The sequence below is a fragment of the Panthera leo genome, chromosome B1, assembly GCF_018350215.1.
Source record: "Panthera leo isolate Ple1 chromosome B1, P.leo_Ple1_pat1.1, whole genome shotgun sequence".
NCBI classification, from domain to species: Eukaryota; Metazoa; Chordata; class Mammalia; order Carnivora; family Felidae; genus Panthera; species Panthera leo.
In genome coordinates this window covers 143,470,002-143,496,685 of record NC_056682.1, presented here as the reverse complement: position 1 = coordinate 143,496,685, position 26,684 = coordinate 143,470,002, and the positions used below count along the sequence as shown (strand labels likewise).

Here is a 26,684-nt window from a genome sequence, read left to right as displayed (position 1 = left end):
ATGTTCTTTCTCTCAAAATACATTTTTCTCTTCCTTCATACTGCTTCAGTTTACTGACTAGTGTTCTTTCATTTTAGCCTGAAGGACTCCCTTTAACATTTTTTTGTAGGGCAAATCCAATGGTAATGAACTCTCTTAGCTTCTGTTTATCTTGAATTGTCTTCATTTCTCCTTCATTCTTAAAGGGTAGCTTTGCCAGATCTAGAATTCTTCGTTGACAGATCTTTTTCCAGCAACTTAAATATGTAATCCTATTCCTTCTGGTCTCTAACATTTGTGAGAAATTGGCTGTCAGTCTTATTGAGGATCCCTTGTATGTGAGGAGTCCCTTCTCTCTTGATGCTTTCAGGAGTCTCTGTCTCTGTTTTGACCATTTGACTACCATGTGGATCTCTTTGGGTTTATCCTTCTTGGAGTTCATTTAGATTCTTGGGTGTGTGGATTCATGTAGTCCATCAGATTTGGGAAGTTTTCTGTCATTTATGCATATATTCTCTCTGCTCCTTTTTATTCTCTTTCTGGGCCTTGCATTATGAGTCTACTGGTTCATTTGATGCTATTCTAGGTCCCTTAGGCTCCACTTTTTTTTTTTCCTTTCTGCTTTTCAGACTCAGTATTTTTAGTTGTCCTGTTTTCAAATTGCTGATTCTTTAGCTGACTCACAGCTGCTGGTGAATCCCTCTAGTGAATTTTTCATTTCAGTTTTTTACTTACCTGCTCCAGAATTTCTATTTGGTTCCTTTTTATAATTTGTGTCTCTTTATCGATGTTTTCATTTTATTCACACATTTTCCCAGTTTCCTCTTATTCTTTGTACATGGGTTCCTTTAGCTCTTTGAGGATACTTAATGCAGTTGACTTAATATATTTATCTAGTAAGTCCACTGAATGTCTGGGCTTCCTCAGGAATGATTTTTTGTCAGTTCTTTCTTTTGATTGGGCCATACTTTCTTGTTTATTGTATGCTTTGTGATTTTTTGTTAAAAACTAGACATTGAGTATTGTGCTAACTCTGGGAATCTGATCCTCTCACTCTTCAGGGGTTGTTGATTTTGCTTGTTGACTGCTGGAACTATCCATTGGTAACTTTCCCAAATATTTGTGCAAAGTAGATATTTCTTGTGTGTGGTTACTGAAGTTTCCATTCAATTGTGGTCAGCCAGTGACTTGACATACCTGTATAAATATAGGTCAAGAGAAGTAGAATGACACACAAAGCTTGCTCTTGTGTGATAGGATAAAACTTATTTGGAGTAAATTTCAGGAAGTTATCTGTGAAACCTGAATCAAAGTTGAATTCCGAAAATTACCTTTGTGTATTTTCTCTCAAAATGAGGAAATTACATCTGTCTTTGCAATATATATTTAATTCATACCTTAAGTAAAAGTTTTTCCTTTATCTACACATGTATGTTCACAACCTAATAACCATCCCCTTCAAATCTTACCACTAACTGGTACTCAACTCAGAATTAAATGGTGTTGTTTTGAAAATGTGCTCATTTTCTACCATTCAGAGGACCTGCAAATTGTGAAATACAGGAAATAGCAACAAAAGCTAGCTTTTGGGAACTAAAAGCCCCTTTTGTATTGTACTCTGGTACCAGAAAAATCAAACTTGAATTTAAAATAAAACATATACTTCTTTTGAAACCAAAAGTGCCTATTAGTGTTTACAGCAAACAAATGTTAATATATCGCATTAACAACAAAGTTTATTCCAAATCTTTTTCTTTTTCTTTTTCTTTTTCTTTTCTTAGAACCTCTGTCAGCCATGAAGATTGTATACGTTTTTTTAAAATAATTTTTAATTACAAAAATAATAGTTGCTACTGTTTTTCAGATTATAGAATTGAATGTGTATTTTCAAACCAAACTTGCCACTTACTGCAAGATACAATGTGCTTCTGGTAGGAATGGTGGTAGTGCTCCCAGCTGAAGTTGTGCTCTAACATTCTTAACTCATGAGGTCCATCATTGTGTATATGTTCTATTTTACTTTTTTCTTTGGTTTTGTGGTATTTGTTACTAGGTTTTGTGGTTTCTTGTATGTCATTGTTGAAAATCCTTTGTTCTTAGTTTGATAGTAAGTTTTTTTTTTTTTTTTTTAAGTTTATTTTGAAAGAGAGACCGAGCACACACATGCACAGGTGAGGGAGGGGCAGAGAGAGAGAGGGAGAAAGAGAGAATCCCATTCAGGCTCCACACTGTCAGTGCAGAGCCCGATGTGAGGCTTGAACTCATGAACCTTAAGATTAGGACCTGAGCTGAAGTCGGACACTTAACTGACTGAGCCACCCAGGTGCGCTGATTGTAAGTTTTTATTTTGAGTTATTTAGCCAGATGTAGACATATTATTAGTTACATTTGTTCCCTAAAAATGTATAATTCCAATTTAGTTTTTGCTTATTCCAAAAAAATACAGAATATGCTTTTTAAAATAGAGTCTCAAGTCTGTGACTTGAGATTTTAATGTTTCTAGTATTTGTTTTTCCTCAATCCGGTCTTTCTCTAAATAGCTAAATAATACTATACAAGCTAAATAATACGTTAGTGCCATAGGTATGTTTATTTATAGAAGTCTGTATGTGTACATAGACAGTGTATGTCTACAATGCTGATTCTGTGATTCTTGCCCCCTGGCTAAGCTGAACTTCTCTGAATGCTCCTTAGTTAAGTTTCACTTAGATTACTTTGAGCAGACAACTACAAATTCTGCTTACTTTGTCAAATCTTCCTTGACTATACCACGGCTCTAGGTCATCTATTCCTTTCCTGAATCCTTTACACTTATTTCCAGCATTTGTAATGTTGAATCATTTGCCCTATTCCCATTAGCATTCCTTGTGAGTAATCATGGAGCGTTGACAAGAATAGATGAGACAACATGTGTCCACACACATTTCATTTATTTGTATTGATAACCCATCATCAGGAGATACAACTGCTCTACAAGATCTAAATTCATGAGCAGTATGCTTAGTATAATTCTTTATAACTATAATTGAAGATTTCTTTATGAACTGTTGAAATAAATAAGGAGGCTGTTAGATTGAGGTTGCTTGGAAGCCTATGCAAGCAAACCAAAATCTAAGCTGTAGTCAATACACTTGAATCTGAGAAAATAAAACTTAGGAACAACCAATCACAGATAGACAAGTAGGCTTTCCCAAATAAGGCACCTATTAAAGTCATAGCCAATCGGATAATTTCCTTGATTCATTTCAATGTCTTTTCTATAAAAATCTCTCCCCTAGCTCCTGTCAGTGGAGTGTTCCTAACCACCTTTCGTTTGGTGCTGCCCATTTTGAATTGATGTATGCTCAAATAAAGTCTTGACAATTTCAGTGTGCCTCAACTCTTCCTTGCACAGAAGCTTTCCAAGCTCCTCCCTAGAACTGCTTTTAAGGTGGAGCTAGCTAGATCGTATATTATTCTCCTACTATGGTTGACTTTATTGCTGTGTGAAATTTTTTCTTTTTTTTTTTTTTTTTTTAATTTAATTAATTTAGAGAGAGTGCATGCATGCAGGGGAGGGGCAGAGGGAGAGAGAGAGTCCCAGGCAGGCTCTGTGCTATCAGTGCAGAGCCCATGTGGGGTTCAGTCTCACAAATTGTGAGATCATGACTTGAGCCAAGACCAAGAGTTGGAGGCTTAACTGACTGAGCCACCCACACACCCCTATGTGTGTAATTTGTTTACTATCATTGACAAGATGAGAAGTTCTATTACCATATGGTGAGTGGCACATTCATGTTTTAGTCCTGATTTTACTCTTTATTCATTCCATTTTGTCAAGTTATAACTTTGACCTTTGTTCATTTCATTCTCATGATTGCAAGAATATAAGCATTCTTTAATTTTATCTTTAAAACTTTACCTTGTTTTATATCCCTACAGAGCTTTCATTATATTTACATGTTTCTCTGATTTAACACCTATTTCTACTAACTGTATCCAACGCATTTGTCACTTCCAACATGCTAGATTTCTTTTTTGATCAGTTTTATTTACAAATACCACTTATCTGAGTACTGGTATGCTTATCTTTTGTTGTTGGCGGCATTTGAATTACATATGTTTTTTGTTTCCTCAGCTAGATTATTATAATTTTATGGCCAGGCATCATGTGTTGATTGTCCTTGTTTGTGCCATTGGATCTTGAAGTTAGGAGGGGCATAGCAATTATTTATTAAGTTGAACTTGATTGCATTGAGAATATTCTAGGCTTAGTTCCCTTTCACCTCATATAATTAAAGGTCTCTAATTTCTAACAACAGAGCCAAGTTTGTGCCTTAGTGGTTCTAGAGGTAAAAAAAAAAAAAAAAAAAGTGTGTGTGTGTGTGTGTGTGTGTGTGTGTGTGTGTTATTATTATGATTAATGCAGTAGGTCAGATGGTCTTGTAAATTTTAGGAATACTTGGGAAATAACCATTAATGTCTCCTTTAGGACCCAGATCTCTGAGATGAGCTTAGGTTTGTTAAATCCCCACACTGGCCTAGTATTTCCAGTATTTGAATGTAAGATTACATAGATATGAAGTACATATATTAGTATCCATATGGTCTAAAGTGAATGCTCTACAAAGTGATGTGGTGTGTTGAAGGTCTGTGATGAATTAGGACAGACTTATGAATTTTAACCACTTGAAGGTTGTAGAACTGAGACTGGTAAAAAACTATGGATACATGTATGTTTATATATTTTGCTTATAATTTTAGGGAAGTTGCTGAGCCCTAAAAATGACACATCCCAAGATCATCTGCTCTGGGAATAACAGCATTGCAGGTTCAGACTGATGTTGAACTTTTTTCAGCTGTCCTTTTTCTTTTCTCCCCGTTTCCCATTCTACAGTTAACTAAGGGGATTTCTTGGATCTGAGTCTAGAGAATGAGATAGCCACGCTATTCTGGCTTTAATTAGATTTGAGTGTCCTGGGAAAATGTTGCATAATATGTAAACAACATGCTCTTCTCTATCTCAAGTGAAAATAACACAAGTTATTTTTTATTTTGAAAGAATCATCTTTCAGGATGAAACTTGGGGTGGAGGGGACTTTCCCCTCCTCTGAACAGCTGTTGCTACTATTAAAACATTAAACTTAGTTTTGAAACATTTTTATTTTTGAAAGTCCTGTAAGCCCCTGCTTAAAACCTTAATTCTTTTCCCACGGGACTCTCATAGTCTAGTAAACAGTTTGCCAGTGCACATGCTGGATATTGTAATGGGAGAAGGTCATAATTTCTTCTGTGGGTATATGGTGATTCAACAAAACTAGTAAGCTCTTTATTTCTAAGTTTACTTTCTTCTAAGGTTTAAGAACTATCTAATGTCTTTGGGAAGTGGTCCTGTCCTTGGAGTGAATACCAATTTCCAACGGATTCTAGCTATGGCAAATGTCAGTAACTTATTCATTCATTCAGTGAGTATTGAGCATTACTGTGTGTCAGGTACACCGGTAGATACCAATGATACAGTGGTAAATAAGACAGGTGTAGTTTCTGCTCTCGTAGACCTTTTTGAGGATATGGAATAAACAGATGAAAAAGTATGTAATATATTTACAGATAGTGATAATGGCTATAAAAAGGAGGGTAAAGAGATTGAGAGTGATAGAAGTGATATTATTTTTAATAGATTGGTGAAGAAAGCCGCTTCTGAGAAGGTGATATTTGAGCAGGGACCTGAATAAAGTGAAGGAATAAACTATGGAAATGATGGGAATGTGTTTGCTGTGCTTGAGAAGCAATAAGAGGCTGTATAGCTGGAATGGAAACATTGAGGGGAGAATGGTAGGAATGAGGTGGAAGAGTTATGTAGAGCTTTACAGACTATAAGGAAACATTTTGGGTATCATTTAAAGTGTGATGGGATGCTTTTGGAAAGATGAAACCAGGGGTATCCATAATCTCATTTATGTTTTAAAACTACTACATTGGCTGTTGTGTAGAGAGTAAATGGTAGCAGGCAAGAGGGTGAGCAGGGAAACTAATAATGACATATTATTGTCTGGTGACCTGAAATATATATCTAGTAGTTGTTTAATGATTTTTTAATATAAGCAATTAAATTTTAGTACAGCATTGGACAAAAGTTCTGAGGTATATGTATGTATATGTGTGTATGTATATGTACACATGCATGTATGTATCTGTATGTATACACACATGTGTGTATACATACATGCATACAGTGGCAAATTAGGTGTAGTTTCTGCTCTCATAGACCTCATTTTGGGAGACTGTTTTTATTTCAGATCTTTTCCAGAGATGCATCATTTCATGAAGGTCACTAACAACATAAATCCTAGTCCTTTAAGATAAGCATGCATATATATAGTGTCTTTGAAAGTTGGTTTTCACTTAATTTTTTTTCTCTCTGATTAGAAATGGTAGAAATATTCCTTGTAGAAAACTTGTAAAATAAAAGTAAAAAATAAAAATCATCTATAATTCTATCACCTGTAAATAGTATTTGAACTATTAATAATTTATTTTAGTGACATTTAGTAATATTTCTGGAGGATTCCTTTTTTTTTAATTTAAAAAAATTTTAATGTTTGTTTTAGAGAGAGAGAGAAAAGGGGAGGGGCAGAGAGAGAGGGAGACACTGAATCTGAAGCAGGCTCCAGGCTCTGAGCTGTCAGCACAGAGCCTGCTGTGGGGGTCGAACTCACAAGCCATGAGATCATCACCTGAGCCAAAGTTGGATGCTTCACCAACTGAGTCACCCAGGTGCCCCTGGAGGATTTCTGTTTCTACCTATATAAATGAGAAAACAGGTGCAGGAAGACTTTAATGACTTGTGCGAATCACCAGAGTAATCATTGTCATATTCTTACTGCTTTAGTGAGGTTCTTGACCTGCCCCTGAATGAAGCAAGAATGGTGTTATCAAATTCTAAATATGAACAGTGAATTAACTAAGTAGACTATGACAAAGAAAATTAAGAGACACAATTACAATCACTTTCCCCTTTTCCTTAAGGCCAGTATTCTTAGATCATGTTGCAATATATAGATCATTATGGGCCATGTATTTTCCTAGAAAAAGGAGATTTCTCTCCCTCGGATTTATAACATGACCATACTACAGTAGATGGGTTCATTTGTTCTCTGTGTACCTCAAATTTTATTTACTTCGGACATTGGTGAACTTTCTACCCAGAAAAGGAATTCTTCTTCACCCCTGATCTAATTTATTTCAGAAAATAGACTTAAAATCTGTTTAGACTTTTTCTGAGCTGGATTTCTGCATGAGCCTTGGTTTTTGTCTTACAATTAAAAAAAAAAAAAACTTATCTAAGAAATTACCTACTTATGCAGAGACAAGTGCACTTCCCCTTCCAGTTTCTATCCCTCATTTAGATTAGGGAAGGCAAGACCTTGTTCAGGACAAGGTAATGTGGGCTGTAGCATTTAAGAGCCAGTATGCCACTTCTCCCTTTGTCTTTTCTGTCATGACAGTGTGCAGTTGAGACAGGGGGGACTGTATTATTGAGTCAACATAGAGGCATTGCCAAGCTACATGGAACTTTGAGCAAAAAATAAACTTTCATTGTGTTAGATCTTTAGTATTTTGGGAGTTTGGTCTAACAATCTGTTATTTTTTGTGTATATTTTATAACATGCATACAGCTTATAAATATACATTGATGGTGATGGCATACCTAGCAAATAAAGGCTCTCATAATGTAATTCTTATCTGTCTCTCCATCATTTTCTTTTTTTTTTAAATTTTTTTTTTTAATGTTTATTTATTTCTGAGACAGGGAGAGACAGAGCATGAGTGAGGGAGGGGCAGAGAGAGAGGGAGACACAGAATCAGAAGCAGGCTCCAGGCTCTGAGCTGTCAGCACAGAGCCCGACGCGGGGCTCGAACTCACAAACCATGAGATCGTGACCTGAGCCGAAGTCGGTCTCTCAACCGACTGAGCCACCCAGGCGCCCCTCTCCATCATTTTCTACAATATTCATATCTCTAGTTTTATATTTACATTATTCCAGGTTGAAAACACTGTGCTATCTCACCCCTATGTCTTTGATCACATTCTTTGCGCTAGAATTCACTTTTTTCCTTTTACCTATTCTCTCTCTGTCTTTTTGGTATTACATTAGGGTTTTTTTTTCTAAGTTTCTCCCATTGACGTATAGTTGACAAATAACATTATGTTGGTTTCAAGTGTATAACATGATTTGATGTTTGTTTATGTTGTGAAATGATTTCCCACAATAAGTCATTGTAGTAAGAATATTTTTCTTTTGATGAGAATTAATTTTTATTTGATTTAACTTTATTTTTTGTTTTTTAATATTTACATCCAAATTAGTATATAGTGAAGCAATGATTTCAGTAGATTACTTAATGCCCCTTAACGGTTTAGCCCACCCCCCCTTCCCACAACTCCTCCAGCAACCCTCAGTTTGTTCTCCATATTTATAAGTCTTTTTTGTTTTGTCCTCCTCCCTGTTTTTATATTATTTTTGTTTCCCTTCCCTTATGTTCATCTGTTTTATTTCTTAAAGTCCTCATATGAGTGAAGTCCTATGATTTTTGTCTTTCTCTAATTTCACTTAGCATAATACCCTCCAGTTCCATCCACGTAGTTGCAAATGGCAAGATTTCATTCTTTTTGATTGCTGAGTAATACTCCATTGTGTGTGTGTGTGTGTGTATACCACATTTTCTTTATCCATTCATCCATCTATGGACATTTGGGTTCTTTCCATATTTTGGCTATTGTTGATAGTGCTGCTATAAACATGGGGGTCTTGTGATGAGAAATTTTAAGATGTATTCTCTTAGCAGCTTTCGGATACTCAGTACAGTATTATAAACTGTAGTCACCATGCTATAGTTTACATCCCCAGTGATAGCTCTCTTTATTCTTCTATTTTGCTATGTAAAGTTGTTTGATATTCATGAAGATATCTCACAATTGGTTATATCCTGGAATTTTTCATTTCTTTGCTAGTTTGTTATGCTCTTTTAATGTAAAACATAGCATTTTTAAAAAGATATATTTATAAAGTTATTTTGAGAGAGAGCAAGTGTGCATGCAAGAGTGAGGGAGGGGCAGAGAGATAGTCCCAAGCAGGTTCCTTGCTGTCAGCACAGAGGCCTAAGTGGGCCTTGATCCCGTAAACGGAGCCCATATCAAGAGTCAGATGCTTAACTGACTGAGCTACTCAGGCACCCCTATATAAGTTTTTGTTTAAATTCCAGTTAGCTAACAAAGTGTAATATTAGTTTCAGGTGTACAGTATAGTAATTCAGCGCTTCCATACAACACGTGGTGCTCATCACAAGTGCACTCCTTACTCCCCATCACCTATTTAACCCATCCCTCTACCCACCTCCCCTCTGGTAATCATCAGTTTGTTCTCTATAGTTAAGAGTCTGTTTCTTGGTTTGCCTTTTTCCCCGTGCTCCTTTGTTTCTTCAATTCCATATATGAGTGAAATCATGTGGTGTTTGTCTTTCTCTGACTTACTTCACTTAGAATAATATTCTCTAGCTTCGTCCATGTCGTTGCAAATAGCTATATTTCAGTATTTTTTGTGGCTGAATAATAGTCGTGTGTATATACTTACATCACATTTTCTTTATCCATTCATCTGTCATTGGATCCTTGGGCTTTCCATAATTTGGCTATTGTTGATAATGCAGTTATAAACGTCGGGGTGCATATATCCCTTTTAATTTTTTTGTATTCTTTGGGTAAATACCTAGTATTGCAATTCCTGGATCCTAGGGTATCTGTTTTTAACTTTTTGAGGAATCTCCATACTGCTTTCCAGAGTGGATGCACCAGTTTGCATTCCCATCAACCGTGCAAGAGGGTTCCCTTTTTCCACATCCTCACCGACATCCTGATTTGTATTTCCCTGATGATCAGTGATGTTGAGCATCTTTTCATGTCTGTTTGTCATCTGTATATCTTATTTGGAAAAATGTATTCATGTCTTCTGCTTATTTTTCAATTGGATTGTTTGCTTTTTTGTGTATTAAGTTGCATAAGTTTTTTTTTTTTTTTACATATTTTAGATGTTAATTAACCCTTTATCAGATATATCATTTGCAAATATCTTCTCCCATTCCGTAGGTTGCTTTTTAGTTTTGTTGATTGTTTTCTTTGCTGTGCAAAAGCTTTTTAGTTTCATGAGGTCCCAATAGTTGATTTTTGCTTTTGTTCCCCTTGCCTCAGGAGACATATCTAGAAAGAAGTTGCTTTGGCTGATGTCAAAGAGGTTACTGTCTGTGTTCTTCTTTAAGATTTTGATGGTTTCATGTCTTACATTTAGGTTTTTAATTACTTTTTATTTTTTGTGTCTGGTGTGAGGAAGTGGTTTCATTCTTTAGCATGTTGCTATCCAGTTTTCCCAGCACCATTTGGTTGAAGACACTTTTTTCCATTTGATATTCTTTCTTGCTTTGTCAAAGATTAATTGACCATATAATTAGGTTCATTTCTGGGTTTTCCATTCTGTTGTATTGATTTATGTGTCTGTTTTTGTGCTAGTACTATACTGGTTTGATTACTACAGCTTTGTAATAGAACTTGGAAGTCTGGAATTGTGATGCCTCCAGTTTTGTTCTGCTTTTTCAAGACTGGTTTGGCTATTTGGGGTCTTTTGTGGTTTCGTGTAAATTTTAGGATTGTTTTTTCTAACTCTGAAAAACGCTGGTGGTATATTGAGGGGGATTGTATTAAATGTGTAGATTGCTTTGAGTAGTATAGACGTTTTAACAATATTTTTTCTTCCCATGCATGAGTATGGAATGTCTTTCCATTTCTTTGTATCATCTTGGATTTTTTTCATCAGTGTTTTACAGTTTTCAGAGTATAGGTCTTTCACCTCTTTGGTTTGGTTTGTTCCTAGGTATCTTATTGTTTTGGTATAGTTGTAAATGGGATGGATTCCTTCATTTCTCTTTCTGCTGCTTCATTATTGGCACACAGAAATGAAACCAATTTCTGTATGTTGATTGTTTTTCTGCAACTTTACTGAATTTGTGTATCGGTTTTAGCAGTTTTTTGGTAGTCTTTCTGGTTTTCTGTGTAGAGTATGATGTCATCTGCAAATAGTGGAAGTTTGACATCTTCCTTGCTAATTTGGATGCTTTTTGTTTCTTTTTGTTGTCTGATTGCTGTGGCTAAGACTTACATTACGATGTTGAATAAAAGTGGTGAGAGTGGACATCCCTGTCTTGTTCCTGATTGTAGAGGAACCTACTGAAAAACTGAGACCTCTCGGTTTTTCCCCATTGAGGATGATATTAGCTGTGGGTTTTTCATATAAGGCCTTTATTATGTTGAGGTATGTTCCCTCTAACCCTACTTTGTTGGGAGTTTTTATCATGAATGGATGTTGTACTTTGTCAAATGCTTTTTCTGCATCGATCCAAATGATCATATAATTTTTATCTGTTCTTAATGAGGTGTGTCATGTTGAGTGGTTGATTTGCAAATGTTCAACCATCTTTGCAACCAGGAAATAAATCCCACTTGATTGTGTTGAGTTTTTTGTTTTTTTTTTTTTACTGTGCTTGATTTGGTTTGTTAGTATTTTATTTAGAATTTTTGCATCTGTGTTCATCAGGCATATGGGTCTGTAGTTCTCTTTTTTGGTGAGGTCTTTATCTGGTTTTGGCGTCAGGGCAATGCTGGCTTCATAGAATGAATTTGGAAGTTTTCCTTTTTTTCTATTTTTTGGAATAGTTTGAGAAGAATAGGTATTAATTCATCTTGAAATGTTTGGTACAATTTGCTTGTGAAGCCATCCGGTCCTTGACTTTTGTTTGTTGGGAGTTTTAAAATTACTGATTTAATTTCTTTGTTGGTAATTGGTATGTTCAAGTTTTCTATTTTTTTCTGTTTCAGTGTTGGTAGTTTATGTATTTCTAGGAATTATCCATTTCTTATAGGTTGTTCAGTATATTGGCATACAGTTTTTCATAATCTCTTATCATTGTATTTCTGTAGAGTTGGTCGTTATTTTTTCTCTCTCATTTGTGATGCATTTGGGTCCTTTCTCTTTTTAATAGAGGTTAGAGGTTAGAGGTTAATTTTTTCAAAGAACCAGCTCCTGGTTTCATTGATCTGTTTTTTAAGTTTCTGTATCATTTATTTCTGCTCTAATCTTTTTTACTTTATTCCTTCTACTGGCTTTAGGCTTCACTTTTTAAAAAATTTATTTAAATTCAAGTTAGTTAACATACAGCAAGTATTGGTTTCAGGAGTAGAACCCAGTGATTCATCACTTACATATAATATACAGTGCTCGTCTCCCTTTCCTCCCCTCCAGCAACCCTCAGGTCTCTGTATTTTTTATTTTTTTCCCCTCGTTTCTTCAGGTGTAAGGTTAGGCTGTCGGATACTTTTATTCTTGATGTAGGTGTGTATTGCTATACACTTCCCTCTTTGGACCACTTTTGCTGCATCCCAAAGATTTTGTACGTTTGTATTTTCATTTGTTTCTGTGTATTTTTTTATTTCTTCTTTGATTTCTTGGTTGACCCATTCATTATTGAGTAGCATGTTGTTTAATCTCCATGTGTTTGTGGTCTTTATGAATTAAAAAAAAATGTGTAGGTACAGATTAAAGAACAAATTTTCACGTACTCACTACCTAGGTAAAAAATAGAACTTTACTGTAATTCAGAAGCCTCTTATGTGCCCCTCCCTGATTGCATTCTTTTCTCACTTTCTGAAGTAGTTACCATCCCGAATTTTATGGAAACCATTCCTTTTGTGTGTGTGTGTTCATCATATATGTCTTCATTCCTAAATCCAGTGTTAAGTTTGCCTGTTTTAGAATTTCATAGTAAATAGAACTATGCTGTATGTACTATTCTGTGACATGCTTCTTTTGTGCAAGACTGTTTTTGAGATCACCCATGTTGATGTATATAGTTCCATTTTGTGTATTTCTACTGTTGTGTAATACTTCATTGAATTAGTATACCCTTATTTACTTATCCATTCTATTTATGGACATTTGGATTGTGTCCAGAGTTTGCTATTATAAACAATGCTGCTGTAACGTTCTTTAATATATGTAATATACAAGAATTTATCCGTGGTGTATGCATAGTAGCAGAATTGCTAGGACATAGAGTGCACACGTTAAATTTTACAAGATAATACCAACCTGGTTTTCTTTCTTTTTTTTTTTTTTTAACGTTTATTCAGTTTTGAGAGAGAGTGTGAACAGAGGGAAGGGCAGAGAGAGAGGGAGACACAGAATCCGAAGCAGAATCCAGGCTCTGGGCTGTCAGCACAGAGCCCAACGCGGGGCTTGAACTCACAAACCGTGAGATCGTGACCTGAGCAGAAGCTGGACCCTTAACCAACTGAGCCACCCAGGCGCCCCCCAACCTGGTTTTCGAACCAGTTACGGTAGCTCTTTCCTCTCTCACCAGCAGTAGAGGGGCATTCCTCATTGCTCTACTCTTCCTGTCTCTTGGTATTCATCCAACTTAAAGAATTTTGCCAGTCTTGTGGTGTCAAATGGTATCCCAAAATGATTTGAATGTGGATGTCCCTGATTACTAATGATGCAGAACAATTTTATATGTTGAGGACTTGTGCATTTTTTTTTCCTGTGACATTCCTATTCATTTCTATTTCCCATTTTTCGCTTAGTTATCTATCTTTTCCTATTTTTCTTTTTATATATTCTAGATACAATTAATTTGCTGACTAAATGCATTGTAAATACCTCCTTAGTGATTAATTGGATGTGGGAGGTGAGAGAGGAATGTAGAATTACTTCCAGGTTTCTGGTTCGGGGAACTGAGTGGATGATATTGCTGTTAAACTAGGACATTTAAAAAAGGCAGAGAACTAGATCTGGGGAAGAAGAAAATTTGAGATATTTTAGAGTTTGATATTTCTGTAGGATATTCAGGTGGAGATATCACATAGATCTCTCCCTATAAGGGTCTGAAGCTCAGGCAAAGTCTGTTATGCCACATCAGTCCTGAAGGAATCTTGTATGATGGGTCTTTCAGCAGACTGCAGTTGGAAGGAATATGGTAATTCTCAAAGTCATTTGTCTTCTGTGAGATTCTTTTATGAAATATATATTAGTTATTATTTTAATACCTTTTTGATTTGTTAACAATTGTATAATCTTTCTTAATGTTGCCGAGGGAGGGTGTCTGGGTGGCTCAGTCGTTAAGCATCTGACTTTGGTTCAGGTCATGATCTCATGGTTCATGAGCTTGTGCCCCTCTTCCTCACCTCCCTCCCTCCCCTGCACCCCCTCCCTCTGCCCCTCTTGGGATTCTCTCACTTTCTCTGCCCCTCACTCACTTGCACACATACTCTCTCAAAAAAATTACTGCTAAAGGAGTACAGCATTTTTATTTTGAAAAACATCCAGGGTATGCCTTACATAACATGCATAGTATATATCTAGACTTAAAATTTTTTATTCATTCATGTGTAGTACTTCATTACACAAGTTATTCCATACACACTGAAAACAATATAAGACATATGTACGTCTGAGAACTCAACTTTGTGCAGTTTTCATTAAATAATAGTATTTTCACATACATTTTCAGACATTTTTAGGTTCTTTTATGTATTTGGAATTGTGTATATATAACCACTGGAAGAATATGGGCCCCTTGGGAGGATAGCAGTAGAATCCCATGGAGTAAAGATCTTTCTTAAAAAAAGAAATTGTATTATGGCTATTTGTTTTTCTTAAGTTCTGAGAACTTGGATAAACCCAGAGGTGGGAATATCTTTAATAACCTTTAGAAGATATGAAAGGTGAGGAAAGTGTTAGTAGCAGGGCTAGGACCTGGTACATTCACTAAAAATGTAGCACCTTTAGCTTACAGTGCCAGAGCAGAGTTCGTACTAAACAGCTCAGGGTGATGAACCATCCACCTCCCTCAAGGAGTAGTAGCAGCTTATTTGGTGACAGTGGTTGGTCACCTTTTAGGAGAACTGCAATCCAGGGACAATTAGGGCTTGACAAGTATGTAGGGAAATGATGGCAGAGGTAGTCTCTTTCTGGTCCATCTTTGTCAGTACAGTGATTATGCTTCTGTGTTCAAGGAGATCTTTTAGACCTGTAGGAAGAGAAAGGGGATGTAAAAGTGTGATATGCTCAACTCTGGCTTCAGCCTGGGTTCTGCTTAGAACATTCTGAGTTCATAGGTAACTCGCAAGTCCCCAGGCAAAGTGGTGAGCTTTCCTGATGCTACATAGTCATTGTGGATTGCAAGAGCTGCTTTTTTAGGGACAGGAGAGGCTTGGGGAAAATTTGGTAGCTTTGCTTGGATAGTTCTAGCTCTGCCTCAAGGTTAAAATGACCTATTGACACTTCTAGTTAGGTAGCTAACTTTTGATACCACAGACGATGGCAATCTCAGTATAAAAATAAATACAGGTAGTGGCAGGCATGGTGGTAAACACACTTTTAAGCCAAGGGATCCCACAGGAAAGCTCACTGCAAATATTTCTGACTTCCCCAAATTGACATTTCTTAAAGAGCAATTCTGCAAATGACAGCAAACCTACCTTTCCTTGCTAATTGCTTTCACTAAATTCTTGATGGTCTTAGACTCTGGATTCAGGCATGTTTTCTCCCCATTCTTTTTCATTGTAGCACTGTAGAAGTAAGAGGGAAAATATTTAGAATGATGTTGGGCCAATAAAACAGGTGTAATATACAGTTTTTAAGCCAGATGTTTATGTTTCACTCTAGATGTTTCCCTTTGCTATGTAGAAGTCTTAGAATCATACAAAGCATTTATTGATTTTGTGATCATACATATTTAATATATGATTACAACTAGAGAAGTGACTTTCAGAAGGCATTTACTCACATGATTTCAACACGTGGACAAAAGTGACTTGCAGGAATCACTTCAAGTTTTTCTAAGGACCTTAGATTTACAGATAGTTCACTAATCTTGATACAGGTACAGCGTGGTGTTCTAGAGAGAGGTATTCCTGTGGGGAAAAAAGACAAGTACAGTAGGGGAGGTTAGTGCAGTTTTCGTTTTAGTCGTTTAGTGTGGATTGGCTACTACTTAGCAGAACCTATATCCCCATGTTATTTGAGGTAATCTGAGAGGGAATGATCCTATTATAATACAGCTCTGAATGATTGATTAGTTGATTATCTGAAAGAATGGAATTGCAACTTGTGAATTGTAAACTTATACCCCTGAGCCCAGTTCCTATGGTTAATTGAGTTACTTAAGAAGTATCTGTCTCATTCTCTCTGTCCTCATTCCCTTACATTTTCTCTATCCTCTTACTCTTCTGTTCCCCCATCCTTTTATTCCATTTGCCTTTCTGACCTGTGACCAGAGAGAATCTCTGCTCATTTAGTCTTCATTTATAGGCAGGCTGTAAAACTTTTGCAAATATGCTATTCCTGTAATTATAGAACTTCTACGCAGTCCTATTTCTGACCTTAGAAATTAAATATCTTTTCATGTTCCTTACCTTGAGTTCCACTCAGAGTCAGAAAGATAAGACAGAAAATAAGAACAGCTCGTTGGTTCATGGTGCTGTGACTGGAGGTTCCTCTGTGGTAGGCTCAGAATGTCTAAGCAGTTGAGTGTCTCAGAAAACGTGGGGCTGGGATGCAGTATTTATTTGTAAAGGCACTTTCCCTCTCTAACTCTGATTGGATAACGTTCTAGTTGACTAAGCAAAACCTGATGCCTGTTTCTTGGGGAAGTCCCATGTTGCAGAATCAAAGGTATTATTAGTATTTATTGTGGCTCGGAGTTATGGAATTTCCCTCCACCCCCATTTTTCACTAAGAGTGAGTTAGGTTTCACTTTCTAAAACATGAACTATTTCTTGAAAAACAGAACTTCATTGCATATGTGGTTATTTTTAATGAAAAAAAATTTAATGAAACTTTTTATTTTTTTTTAATTTTTTTCTTTAATGTTTATTTATTTTTGAGACAGAGAGAGACAGAGCATGAACGGGGGAGGGTCAGAGAGAGGGAGACACAGAATAGGAAACAGGCTCCAGGCTCTGAGCTGTCAGCACAGAGCCCGATGCGGGGCTCGAACTCACAGACCGCGAGATCATGACCTGAGCCGAAGTTAGCCGCTTAACCAACTGAGCCACCCAGGCGCCCCTAATGAAACTTTTTAATTTATTTTTTTTTTGGGGGACAGAGAGAGACAGAGCATGAACGGGTGAGGGGCAGAGAGAGAGGGAGACACAGAATCGGAAACAGGCTCCAGGCTCCGAGCCATCAGCCCAGAGCCTGACGCGGGGCTCGAACTCACGGACCGCGAGATCGTGACCTGAGCCGAAGTCGGCCGCTTAACCGACTGAGCCACCCAGGCACCCCTTGAATCTATCTTAATTTGCAGCAGTAAGGCATGAATATGGATATATTCACTTCATGAGTTTCAGAGATGTCATTTTTTAAATTTCTACAATAACTTGTTTCTAAAATTTTTTTTTTTTTATGTTCATTTATCTTTGAGAGACAGACAGAGAGTGGGGGAGGAGCAGAGAGAGAGAGTGACACAGAATCTGAGGCAGGCTCCAGGCTCTGGGCAGTCAGCACATTGCCCAACATGGGGCTCGAACCCACAAACTGCAAGATCATGACCTGAGCCGAAGTCAGACACTTAACTGACTGAGCTACCCAGGCGCCCCTATTTTTACAATAACTTGTAAAAAAAAAATAGGGAAGTTATTTTCATTTTGTATATGGAAAAAGAACCTTAGGGATGAGATAATTGTGTTAGGTCACACAAAGGTTGTCATCTATTTAGTCTACCTATAATGCTTTTTCTCAGCATTTATCTTACATTTCTGTAATTACTTTCAGAGGGTAAGAAAAAATTTTTTTTAATTTAAAAAATTTTTTAAATATTTTTTATTTTTTTATTTTTTTAATTTTATTTTTTATTTCTTAAAATGTACATCCAAATTAGTTAGCATATAGTGCAGCAATGATTTCAGGAGTAGATTCCTTAGTGCCTCTTACCCATTTAGCTCATCCCCCCTCCCACAACCCCTCCAGTAAACCCTCAGTTTGTTCTCCATATTTATGAGTCTCTTCTGTTTTGTCTCCCTCCCTGTTTTTATATTTTTGTTTCCCTTCCCTTATGTTCATCTGTTTTGTCTCTTAAAGTCCTCATATGAGTGAAGTCATATGATTTTTTCTTTCTCTGACTAATTTCACTTATCATAATACCCTCCAGTTCCATCCACCTAGTTGCAAATGGCAAGATTTCATTCTTTTTGATTGCTGAGTAATACTCCATTGTATATATATATATACCACATCTTCTTTATCCATTCATCCATTGATGGACATTTGGGTTCTTTCCATACTTTGGCTATTGTTGATAGTGCTGCTATAAACATGGGGGTGCATGTGTCCCTTCAAACCAGCACACCTGTATCCCATTGATAAATGCCTAGTAGTGCAATTGCTGAGTCAGAGTGTAGTTCTATTTTTAGTTTTTTGAGGAACCTCCATACTGTTTTCCAGAGCGGCTGCACCAGCTTGCATTCCCACTAACAGTGCAAAAGAGATCCTCTTTCTCCCAGTCCTCGCCAACATCTGTTGTTGCCTGAGTTGTTAATGTTAGCCATTATGACAGGTGTAAGGTGGTATCTCATTGTGGTTCTGATTTGTATTTCCCTGATGATGAGTGATTTGAGCATTTTTTCATGTGTCAGCTGGCCATCTGGATGTCTTCTTTGGAGAAGTGTCTATTCATGTCTTTTGTCCATTTCTTCACTGGATTGTTTGTTTTTTGGGTGTTGAGTTTGATAAGTTCTTTATAGATTTTGGATACTAACCCTTTATCTGATGTGTCATTTGCAAGTATCTTCTCCCATTCTGTCGGTTGCCTTTTAGTTTTGCTGATTGTTTCCTTCACTGTGCAGAAGCTTTTTATTTTGATGAGGTCCCAGTAGTTCATTTTTGCTTTTGTTTCCCTTGCCTCCGGAAACGTGTTGAGTAGGAAGTTGATGCAGCCAAGATCAAAGAGGTTTTTGCTTGCTTTCTCCTTGAGGATTTTGATGGCTTCCTGTCTTACATTTAGGTCTTTCATCCATTTTGAGTTATTTTTGTGTATGGTGTAAGAAAGTGGTCCAGGTTCATTCTTCTGCATGTCGCTGTCCAGTTTTCCCAGTACCACTTGCTGAAGAGACTGTCTTTATTCCATTGGATCTTCTTTCCTGCTTTGTCAAAGATTAGTTGGCCATAGGTTTGTGGGTCCATTTCTGGACTCTCTATGCTGTTCCATTGATCTGAGTGTCTGTTCTTGTGCCAGCACCATACTGTGTTGATGATTGCAGCATTGTAGTATAGCTTGAAGTCCAGGATTGTGATGCCTCCTGCTTTGGTTTTCTTTTTCAAGATTGCTTTGGCTATTCAGGGTCTTTTCTGGTTCCATACAAATTTTAGGATTAATTGTTCTAGCTCTGTGAAGAATGCTGGTGTTATTTTGATAGGGATTGCATTGAATATGTAGATTGCTTTGGGTAGTATTGACATTTTAACAATATTTGTTCTTCTTATGCAGGAGCATGGAATCTTTTTCCATTTTTTTGTGTTTTCTTCAGTTTCTTTCCTAAGGTTTCTATAGTTTTCAGTGTATAGATTTTTCACCTCTTTGGTTAGATTTATTCCTAGGTATTTTATGGTTTTTTGTGCAACTCTAAATGGAATCGATTCCTTGATTTCTCTTTCTGTTGCTTCATTGTTGGTGTATAGGAATGCAACCAGTTTCTGTGTGTTGATTTTATATCCTGAAACTTTGCTGAATTCATGAATCAATTCTAGCATTTTTTTGGTGGAATCTTTTGGGTTTTCCATATAGAGTATCATGTCATCTGCGAAGAGTGAAAGTTTGACCTCCTCTTGGCCAATTTGGATGCCTTTTCTTTCTTTGTGTTGTCTGATTGCAGAGGCTAAGACTTCCAATACCATGTTGAATAACAGTGGTGAGAGTGGACATCCCTGTCTTGTTCCTGACCTTAGGGGGAAAGCTCTCAGTTTTTCTCCATTGAGGCTGATATTAGCATTGGGTTGTTTATATATGGCTTTTATGATCTCAAGGTATGCTCCTTCTATTCCCGCTTTCTTGAGGGTTTTTATCAAGAAAGGATGCTGTATTTTGTCAAATGCTTTCTCTGCATCTATTGAGAGGATCATATGGTTCTTGTCCTTTCTTTCAGTGATGTGATGAATCACATTAATTGTTTTGTGGATATTGAACCAGCCCTGCATCCCAGGTATAAATCCCACTTGGTTGTGGTGAATAATTTTTTTAATGTATTGTTGGAGCCAGTTGGCTAATATCTTACTGAGGATTTTTACATCCATGTTAATCAGGGAAATTGGTCTGTAGTTCTCCTTTTTAGTGGGGTCTCTGTCTGGTTTTGGAATCAAGGTAATGCTGGCTTCATAGAAAGAGTTTGGAAGTTTTCCTTCCATTTCTATATTTTGGAACAGCTTCAAGAGAATAGGTGTTAACTCTTCCTTAAATGTTTGGTAGAATTCCCCGGAAAGCCATGTGTCCCTGGACTCTTGTTTTTTTGGCAGATTTTTGATTACTAATTCGATTTCCTTACTGGTTATGGGTGTGTTCAAATTTTCTATTTCTTCCTGTTTCAGTTTTGGTAGTGTATATGTTTCTAGGAATTTGTCCATTTCTTCCAGATTGCCCATTTTTTGGGCATATAATTGCTCATAATATTCTCTTATTGTTTTCATTTCTGCTGTGTTGCTTGTGCTCTTTCATTCATGATTTTATTTATTTGGGTCCTTTCCTTTTTATTTTTGATCAAACTGGCTAGTGGTTTATCAATTTTGTTAATTCTTTCAAAGAACCAGCTTCTGGTTTCATTGATCTGTTCTACTGTTTTTTTTTTTGTTGTTGTTGTTGTTGTTGTTGTTGTTTCAATAGCATTAATTTCTGCCCTAGTTTTTATTATTTCCTGTCTTCTGCTGGTTTTGGGTTTTATTTGCTGGTCTTTTTCCAGCTCCATAAGGTGTAAGGTTAGGTTGTGTATCTGAGATCTTTCTTCCTTCTTTAGGAAGGCCTGGATTGCTGTATACTTTCCTCTTATGACCGCCTTTGCTGTGTCCCAGAGGTTTTGGGTTGTGGTGTTATCATTTTCTTTGACTTCCATATACTTTTTAATTTCCTCTTTAACTTCTTGGTTAGCCCATTCTTTCTTTAGTAAGATGTTCTTCAGTCTCCAAGTATTTGTTACCTTTCCAAATTTTTTCTTGTGGTTGATTTTGAGTTTCATAGTGTTGTGGTCTGAAAATATGCACAGTATGAGCTTGATCTTTTTGTATTTACTTAGGGCTGATTTGTGTCCCAGTATATGGTGTGTTCTGGAGAACGTTCCATGTTCACTGGAGAAGAATGTATATTCTGCTTTAGGATGAAATGTTCTGAATATATCTGTTAAGTCCATCTGGTCCAGTGTGTCATTCAAAGCTATTGTTTCCTTGTTGATTTTTTGATTAGATGATCTGTCCATTGCTGTGAGTGGGGTGTTGAAGTCTTCTACTATTATGGTATTACTATCGATGAGTTTCTTTATGTTTGTGATTAATTGATTTATGTATTTGGGTGCTGTCACATTTGGCACATAAATGTTTACAATTGTTAGGTCTTCTTGGTGGATAGACCCTTTGATTATGATATAATGCCCTTCTGCATCTCTTGATACAGTCTTTATTTTAAAGTCTAGATTGTCTGATATAAGTATGGCTACTCTGATTTTCTTTTGTTGACCATTAGCATGATAGATGGTTGGTTCTCCATTCCCTTACTTTCAGTCTGAAGGTGTCTTTAGGTCTAAAGTGGTTCTCTTGTAAACAGCATATAGATGGATCTTGTTTTCTTACCCATTCTGTTACCTTATATCTTTTGATTGGAGCATTGAGCCCATTGACATTTAGAGTGAGTACTGAAAGATATGAATTTATTGCCATAATGATGCTTGTAAAGTTGGAGTTTCTGGCGGTGTTCTCTGGTCCTTTCTAATCTTTGTTGCTTTTGAGGTGTATATATATGTGTGTGTGTGTGTGTGTATATATATATGTATATGTATATATATATGTATATATATGTATGTGTGTGTATATATATATATACATATACATATATATACACACACACACACACACATATATATATATATGTATATATATATATTCCCCCCCCCCCATATTTTCTCCTCTCAGTCCCCCTTAAAATTTATTGCAGGGCTGGTTTAGTGGTCACAAACTCCTTTAATTTTTGTCTGGGAAACTTTTTCTCTCTCCTTCTATTTTGAATGACAGCATTGCTGGATAAAGAATTCTTGGCTGCATATTTTTCTGATTCAGCACACTGAATATATCCTGCCACTCCTTTCTGGCCTGCCAAGTTTCTGTGGATAGGTCTGCTGCAAACCTGATCTGTCTTCCCTTTAGGTTAGGGACTTTTTGTCCCTTGCTGCTTTCATGATTCTCTCCTTGCCTGAGTATTTTGTGAATTTGACTATGATATGCCTTGCTGATGGTTGGTTTTGTTGAATCTCATGGGGGTCCTCTGTGCTTCCTGGATTTTGATGTCTGTGTCTTTCCCCAGGTTAGTAAAGTTTTCCTCTTCTGGGACCCCTATGATTCTGATGTTCCTTTTTAATGAGTCACTGATTTCTCTAATTCTTACATCGTGCTCTTTTGGCCTTAATCTCCCTCTTTTTTTCTGCTTCATTATTCTCTATAAGTTTGTCCTCTGTGTTGCTAATTCTCTGTTCTGCCTCATCCATCCTTGCCGCCGCGGCATCCATGCGTGATTGAAGCTCAGTTACAACATTTTTAATTTCGTTCTGGCCATTTTTTACTTCTTTTATCTCTGCAAAAAGGGATTCTAATCTATTTTTGACTCCAGCTGGTATTCTTATCGTGATTCTAAATTCTGGTGCAGACATCTTGTGTGTATCTGTGTTGGTTAAATCCCTGGCTGTTGTTTCTTTGTGCTCTTTCTTTTGGGGTGAATTCCTTTGTTTTGTCATTTTGAAGGGAGAAAAGGAATTAATGAGGTAGAAAAATAGAAATAAAAAAATTTTAAAAATTAAAAACACACACAAATTGAATAAATGATGCTATATTTTAGGTGTGTTTTGGTCTGGGTGTTTGTAAGTGGTTTGACAGAGAAGAAAAAGGGGGGTCAAGAAAAGAAAAAGGAAATCGTTTGAAAATTTGAAAAAGTGAATACACTGTAGTAGACTAAAATAAAATGATGGAAGTAAAATAGAATTTGAAAAAATTTACATAAAAGCAAAAAATATAGTGAAAAAATTAAAGAAAAATATTTTTAATAGAAATTGAAAGTAAAAATTAAGCTTTTCTGTTTCTGCATTCGAGAAAAAGAAAAGAAACGAAAAGCAGAAAAAGGAAATTGTTTGAAAATTTGAAAAGGTGAATATACTGACGTAGACTAAAGTGAAATGATGGAAGTAAAATAGAATTTGAAAAAATTTACAGAAAAGTAAAAAATATAGTGATAAAAAATTTTTTTTTCAACTTTTTTTTTTTTTTTAATTTATTTTTGGGACAGAGAGAGACAGAGCATGAACGGGGGAGGGGCAGAGAGAGAGGGAGACACAGAATCGGAAACAGGCTCCAGGCTCCGAGCCATCAGCCCAGAGCCTGACGCGGGGCTCGAACTCACGGACCACGAGATCGTAACCTGGCTGAAGTCGGACGCTTAACCGACTGCGCCACCCCGGCGCCCCGAAAAATATTTTTAATAATTGAAAATAAAAATGAATTTTTTCTCTTTGTGTATTCAAGAAAAAGAAAAGTGTAGAAGAGAAAAAAAAAGAAAAAAAATTGAATAGATAGACTTGCTAACAGATTGAAGTAGGACTGAAATTACTTCGTTTTCCTCTAGAAGTCAGTTGATGTAGTGCTTTATAGTCCATAAAGGAAGCTGGCGGTGAGACTTGTGTTCCTGAAGAGCCAAGTTGGCCCAGTTGGGCAGGGCTCGGTGTAATGGCTCTGCTTTCCACTAGATGGTGCTGCTAGCCTCCTGGGGTGTATTGTTGCTGCGCTTGTAGGAGTGTATGCGCAGGAGTGGTGAAAATGGTGCCACCCAGCTACCCAGTCTGTTCTCCCAGATCAGCAATCGCGCACCCGTCTTCTGTCTTCAGCTTTTGTCCACTCCCCACGTTTTCACTCTCCATGACCAGGCCCCAGGCAGTACCTCTCTCCCGAGTTTTGTCTCAGATGTGGCTGTTTTCCCTGGCCCCTTGTGAAGGACTGCAGCTTTGACCTGTTCCGCCCCTCTGCAGGAGGGTCTCATCAACCAGTGGCCAAATGAGCAATGGCCGAATGTTAGCTGCTCCCAGGAACGCTTGCTGGACCCTGCTGCTGCTGGTGCCCCAGACTGTGGCCAGACGCCAGCCGCCCCAGAAAAAGTTCGCGAGATAGTGTAGCAGCAGCGTTTCAGGGATTATGGAAAATTACAACACACATCTGGCACCAGGCTTCACTCTTAACGACCTTGTTCCAGCACCAGTGAATGTGGCCGTTTTCTGGGGTCTGCTGGGACCAGGTGGCTTCAACAGTTTCTACCAAACGTCCTTCCAGCAGTGGAGCTGTTTTTCCCCATGTGGCCGGAGAACCTCCCGGCCCCCACTCTGTTCCTGGGGATTTGCCCTTCCCACCAGAGCACCAACAGGTATCGAGCTGCAGGGTTGCAGACTTCGCGCTCCCCTTGTTTACAGTCTTAATGGCATTTAAACCCTCTCCTTTCTCCCTTTTTAGTTTAGTCCCTGCAGCTGTTTCCAATTTTCCACTTTCTCTCCAGCTGCTTTTGGGGGGAGGTGCTTTTCCCATATTCTCATCCCCTCCCCAGTCTCCATCCTCTCTCTGCCCACAGAAGCAGCTCCCTACCCTCTTCAGCTTCTTGCTCCCCAAATTCACCTCTTTGTGCCGTGTACCTGCTGAATTCTGTGGTTCAGGTTGTGTTAATCCTCCAATCAGTTTTCTAGGTGTGTTGGTCCGGCTGTATATCATGGACGCAAGACACACAAAAAACTTCCATGCTGTTCCACCATCTTGCCTGCTCCCCTGAGAGTAAGAAAATTTTAAAAATTCTTAAGTAATAGCAATTTTTCATCCTTTGTAGTTAAATCCAATTTTTGGAAATAGTTCAGCCAAGCATTGTCTTTTTATCAAATACTGTAAGTAATAGGTTTGCTCTTCTTGGACAAGGTCAAAGGTATGGAACTGGCAAGTTTTAAAGAATTCCAGATACGGAGTAAGCATCTGACTTTGGCTCGGTTATGATCTCGTGGTCGGTGGGTTTGAGCCCCGTCTCTGTGCTGAGAACTCAGAGCCGGGAGCCTGCTTCAGATTCTGTGTCTCCCTCTCTTTCTCTGCCCCTCCCCACTTATGCTCTGTCTCTCTGTCTGTCTTCTCAAAAATAATGTTAAAAAAAAAATTAACTCCAGACATGTTTTGGACAATTGTAACATCATTAGAATAAGTGAATAGTCTCCAACATGTAACTATTTTGACAGAAAACATTACTCATTTGGCTATCTGATTACTGTTAGTAAACAGAGTCTGATTTTTGTTAGTGTTAGTAAACAGTTTTTGTGTATTACAGGAAAGTCCCTGAATGAAACATTATAAGACAACATCTAGACTGGCATAGGAAAATGATTAATAACTGTAATAAGGTTATTGCAAAAAACCAAAGGATTTCCTTTTTGAAGAAAACTTTTAAAAGGGTTCATGAGTAGAGAGACCTTGGTGGGAGAACAGGATGGAAACAGGTTGACTTGACATTGATACAGCTCTAAGACATTGTCAAATGCAAAGCAAAGGGGAAAAAAGGTATTCAATTAGTAGCAGTAATAACAACTTAGCATAATTTTAAGTTGGCAAATAGGGGCAAAAACTGGTTTCTTAGTATTCAGTAGCACTTGGCAGATTATTCATAGCAGACAACATCAGTAGGAGGCAGATGATACCCGTATAATGTAACATGTTGGGCCTAACAGTGGAAGTTCAGTACCCAACTGATAGAACAGTCTGATTATGTTCTTTGCAAGTGATTGGCAATGGGATCCAAGATGAAATGCTGTTCAAAATACAGGCATTACACTGCAGTGGGAAATCTGTTTAGGTGAATACTTGGAATCTAGGGAAATATCTGGGGAGGTCTTTTCATAGTTAGCTAAGTTACAACAATCTTCAGATAAGCCAGGGAAAGGCAAAACTTCCATCCTAGGATTAAACTAGTTTAGCTGGTACATACAGGTTTAAAACTTGGCATAGACACCAAGATAAAGCCTATATCTGCAAACTGGGCACACGTAAAACTTGGAACCTCAAATGTAGGAATTTCATCATCAGAACTGTGTCTGAGTTGCCTGAGGCAGGCCAAAATTGCTGGAGTGCTGAATCCCAGGTCAGTCTGTTCCAGGGATAAGCTTTCCAGTCAGTAAGTCAGGGGATTTGTGGGAAACTGGAAAGACAAAAGGGAGAGAAATGAGGCAGGAACTGATAGAACCCAGAAGACTTTCACCCAGGAAAGAGACTTTCGTCTGATGAGGAGGGAGAGGCTTATGAGAGACAGGGACAGAAGGGGACCTCCCATAGCTGTTTGTGCAGAATTAAAAATTAGACTGTGAGTAA

The 26,684-nt window shown here is 37.4% G+C and overlaps 2 protein-coding genes across 2 annotated transcripts in view; one reads left to right on the top strand and one right to left on the bottom strand.

Annotated features, from left to right (window-relative positions):
• The window catches only part of ART3 (ADP-ribosyltransferase 3 (inactive)), a 141,124-nt gene that overhangs the window by 5,761 nt on the left and 108,679 nt on the right, over positions 1 to 26,684 (top strand). The gene's annotated exons all lie outside the window — the stretch shown is intronic.
• Positions 14,854 to 16,583, bottom strand: CXCL10 (C-X-C motif chemokine ligand 10). The gene is made up of 4 exons (XM_042936166.1): positions 16,481 to 16,583; positions 15,853 to 15,979; positions 15,545 to 15,634; positions 14,854 to 15,093 (listed from the first exon to the last, which is right to left on the bottom strand). The coding sequence occupies exons 1-4, from the start codon at positions 16,539 to 16,541 to the stop codon at positions 15,075 to 15,077; spliced, it is 297 nt and encodes a 98-aa protein (XP_042792100.1). The 5' UTR covers positions 16,542 to 16,583; the 3' UTR covers positions 14,854 to 15,074.

Bases quoted from the DNA above. Each gene is read 5' to 3' on its own strand.
- CXCL10 (XM_042936166.1), bottom strand. From the start codon at position 16,541: ATGAACCAACGAGCTGTTCTTATTTTCTGTCTTATCTTTCTGACTCTG. The intron at 15,980-16,480 runs GTAAGGAACATG...TTTTCCCCACAG, and splicing joins GACTCTGAGTGGAACTCAAG to GAATACCTCTCTCTAGAACA. The intron at 15,635-15,852 runs GTGAGTAAATGC...TTACTTCTACAG, and splicing joins TGTCCACGTGTTGAAATCAT to TGCTACAATGAAAAAGAATG.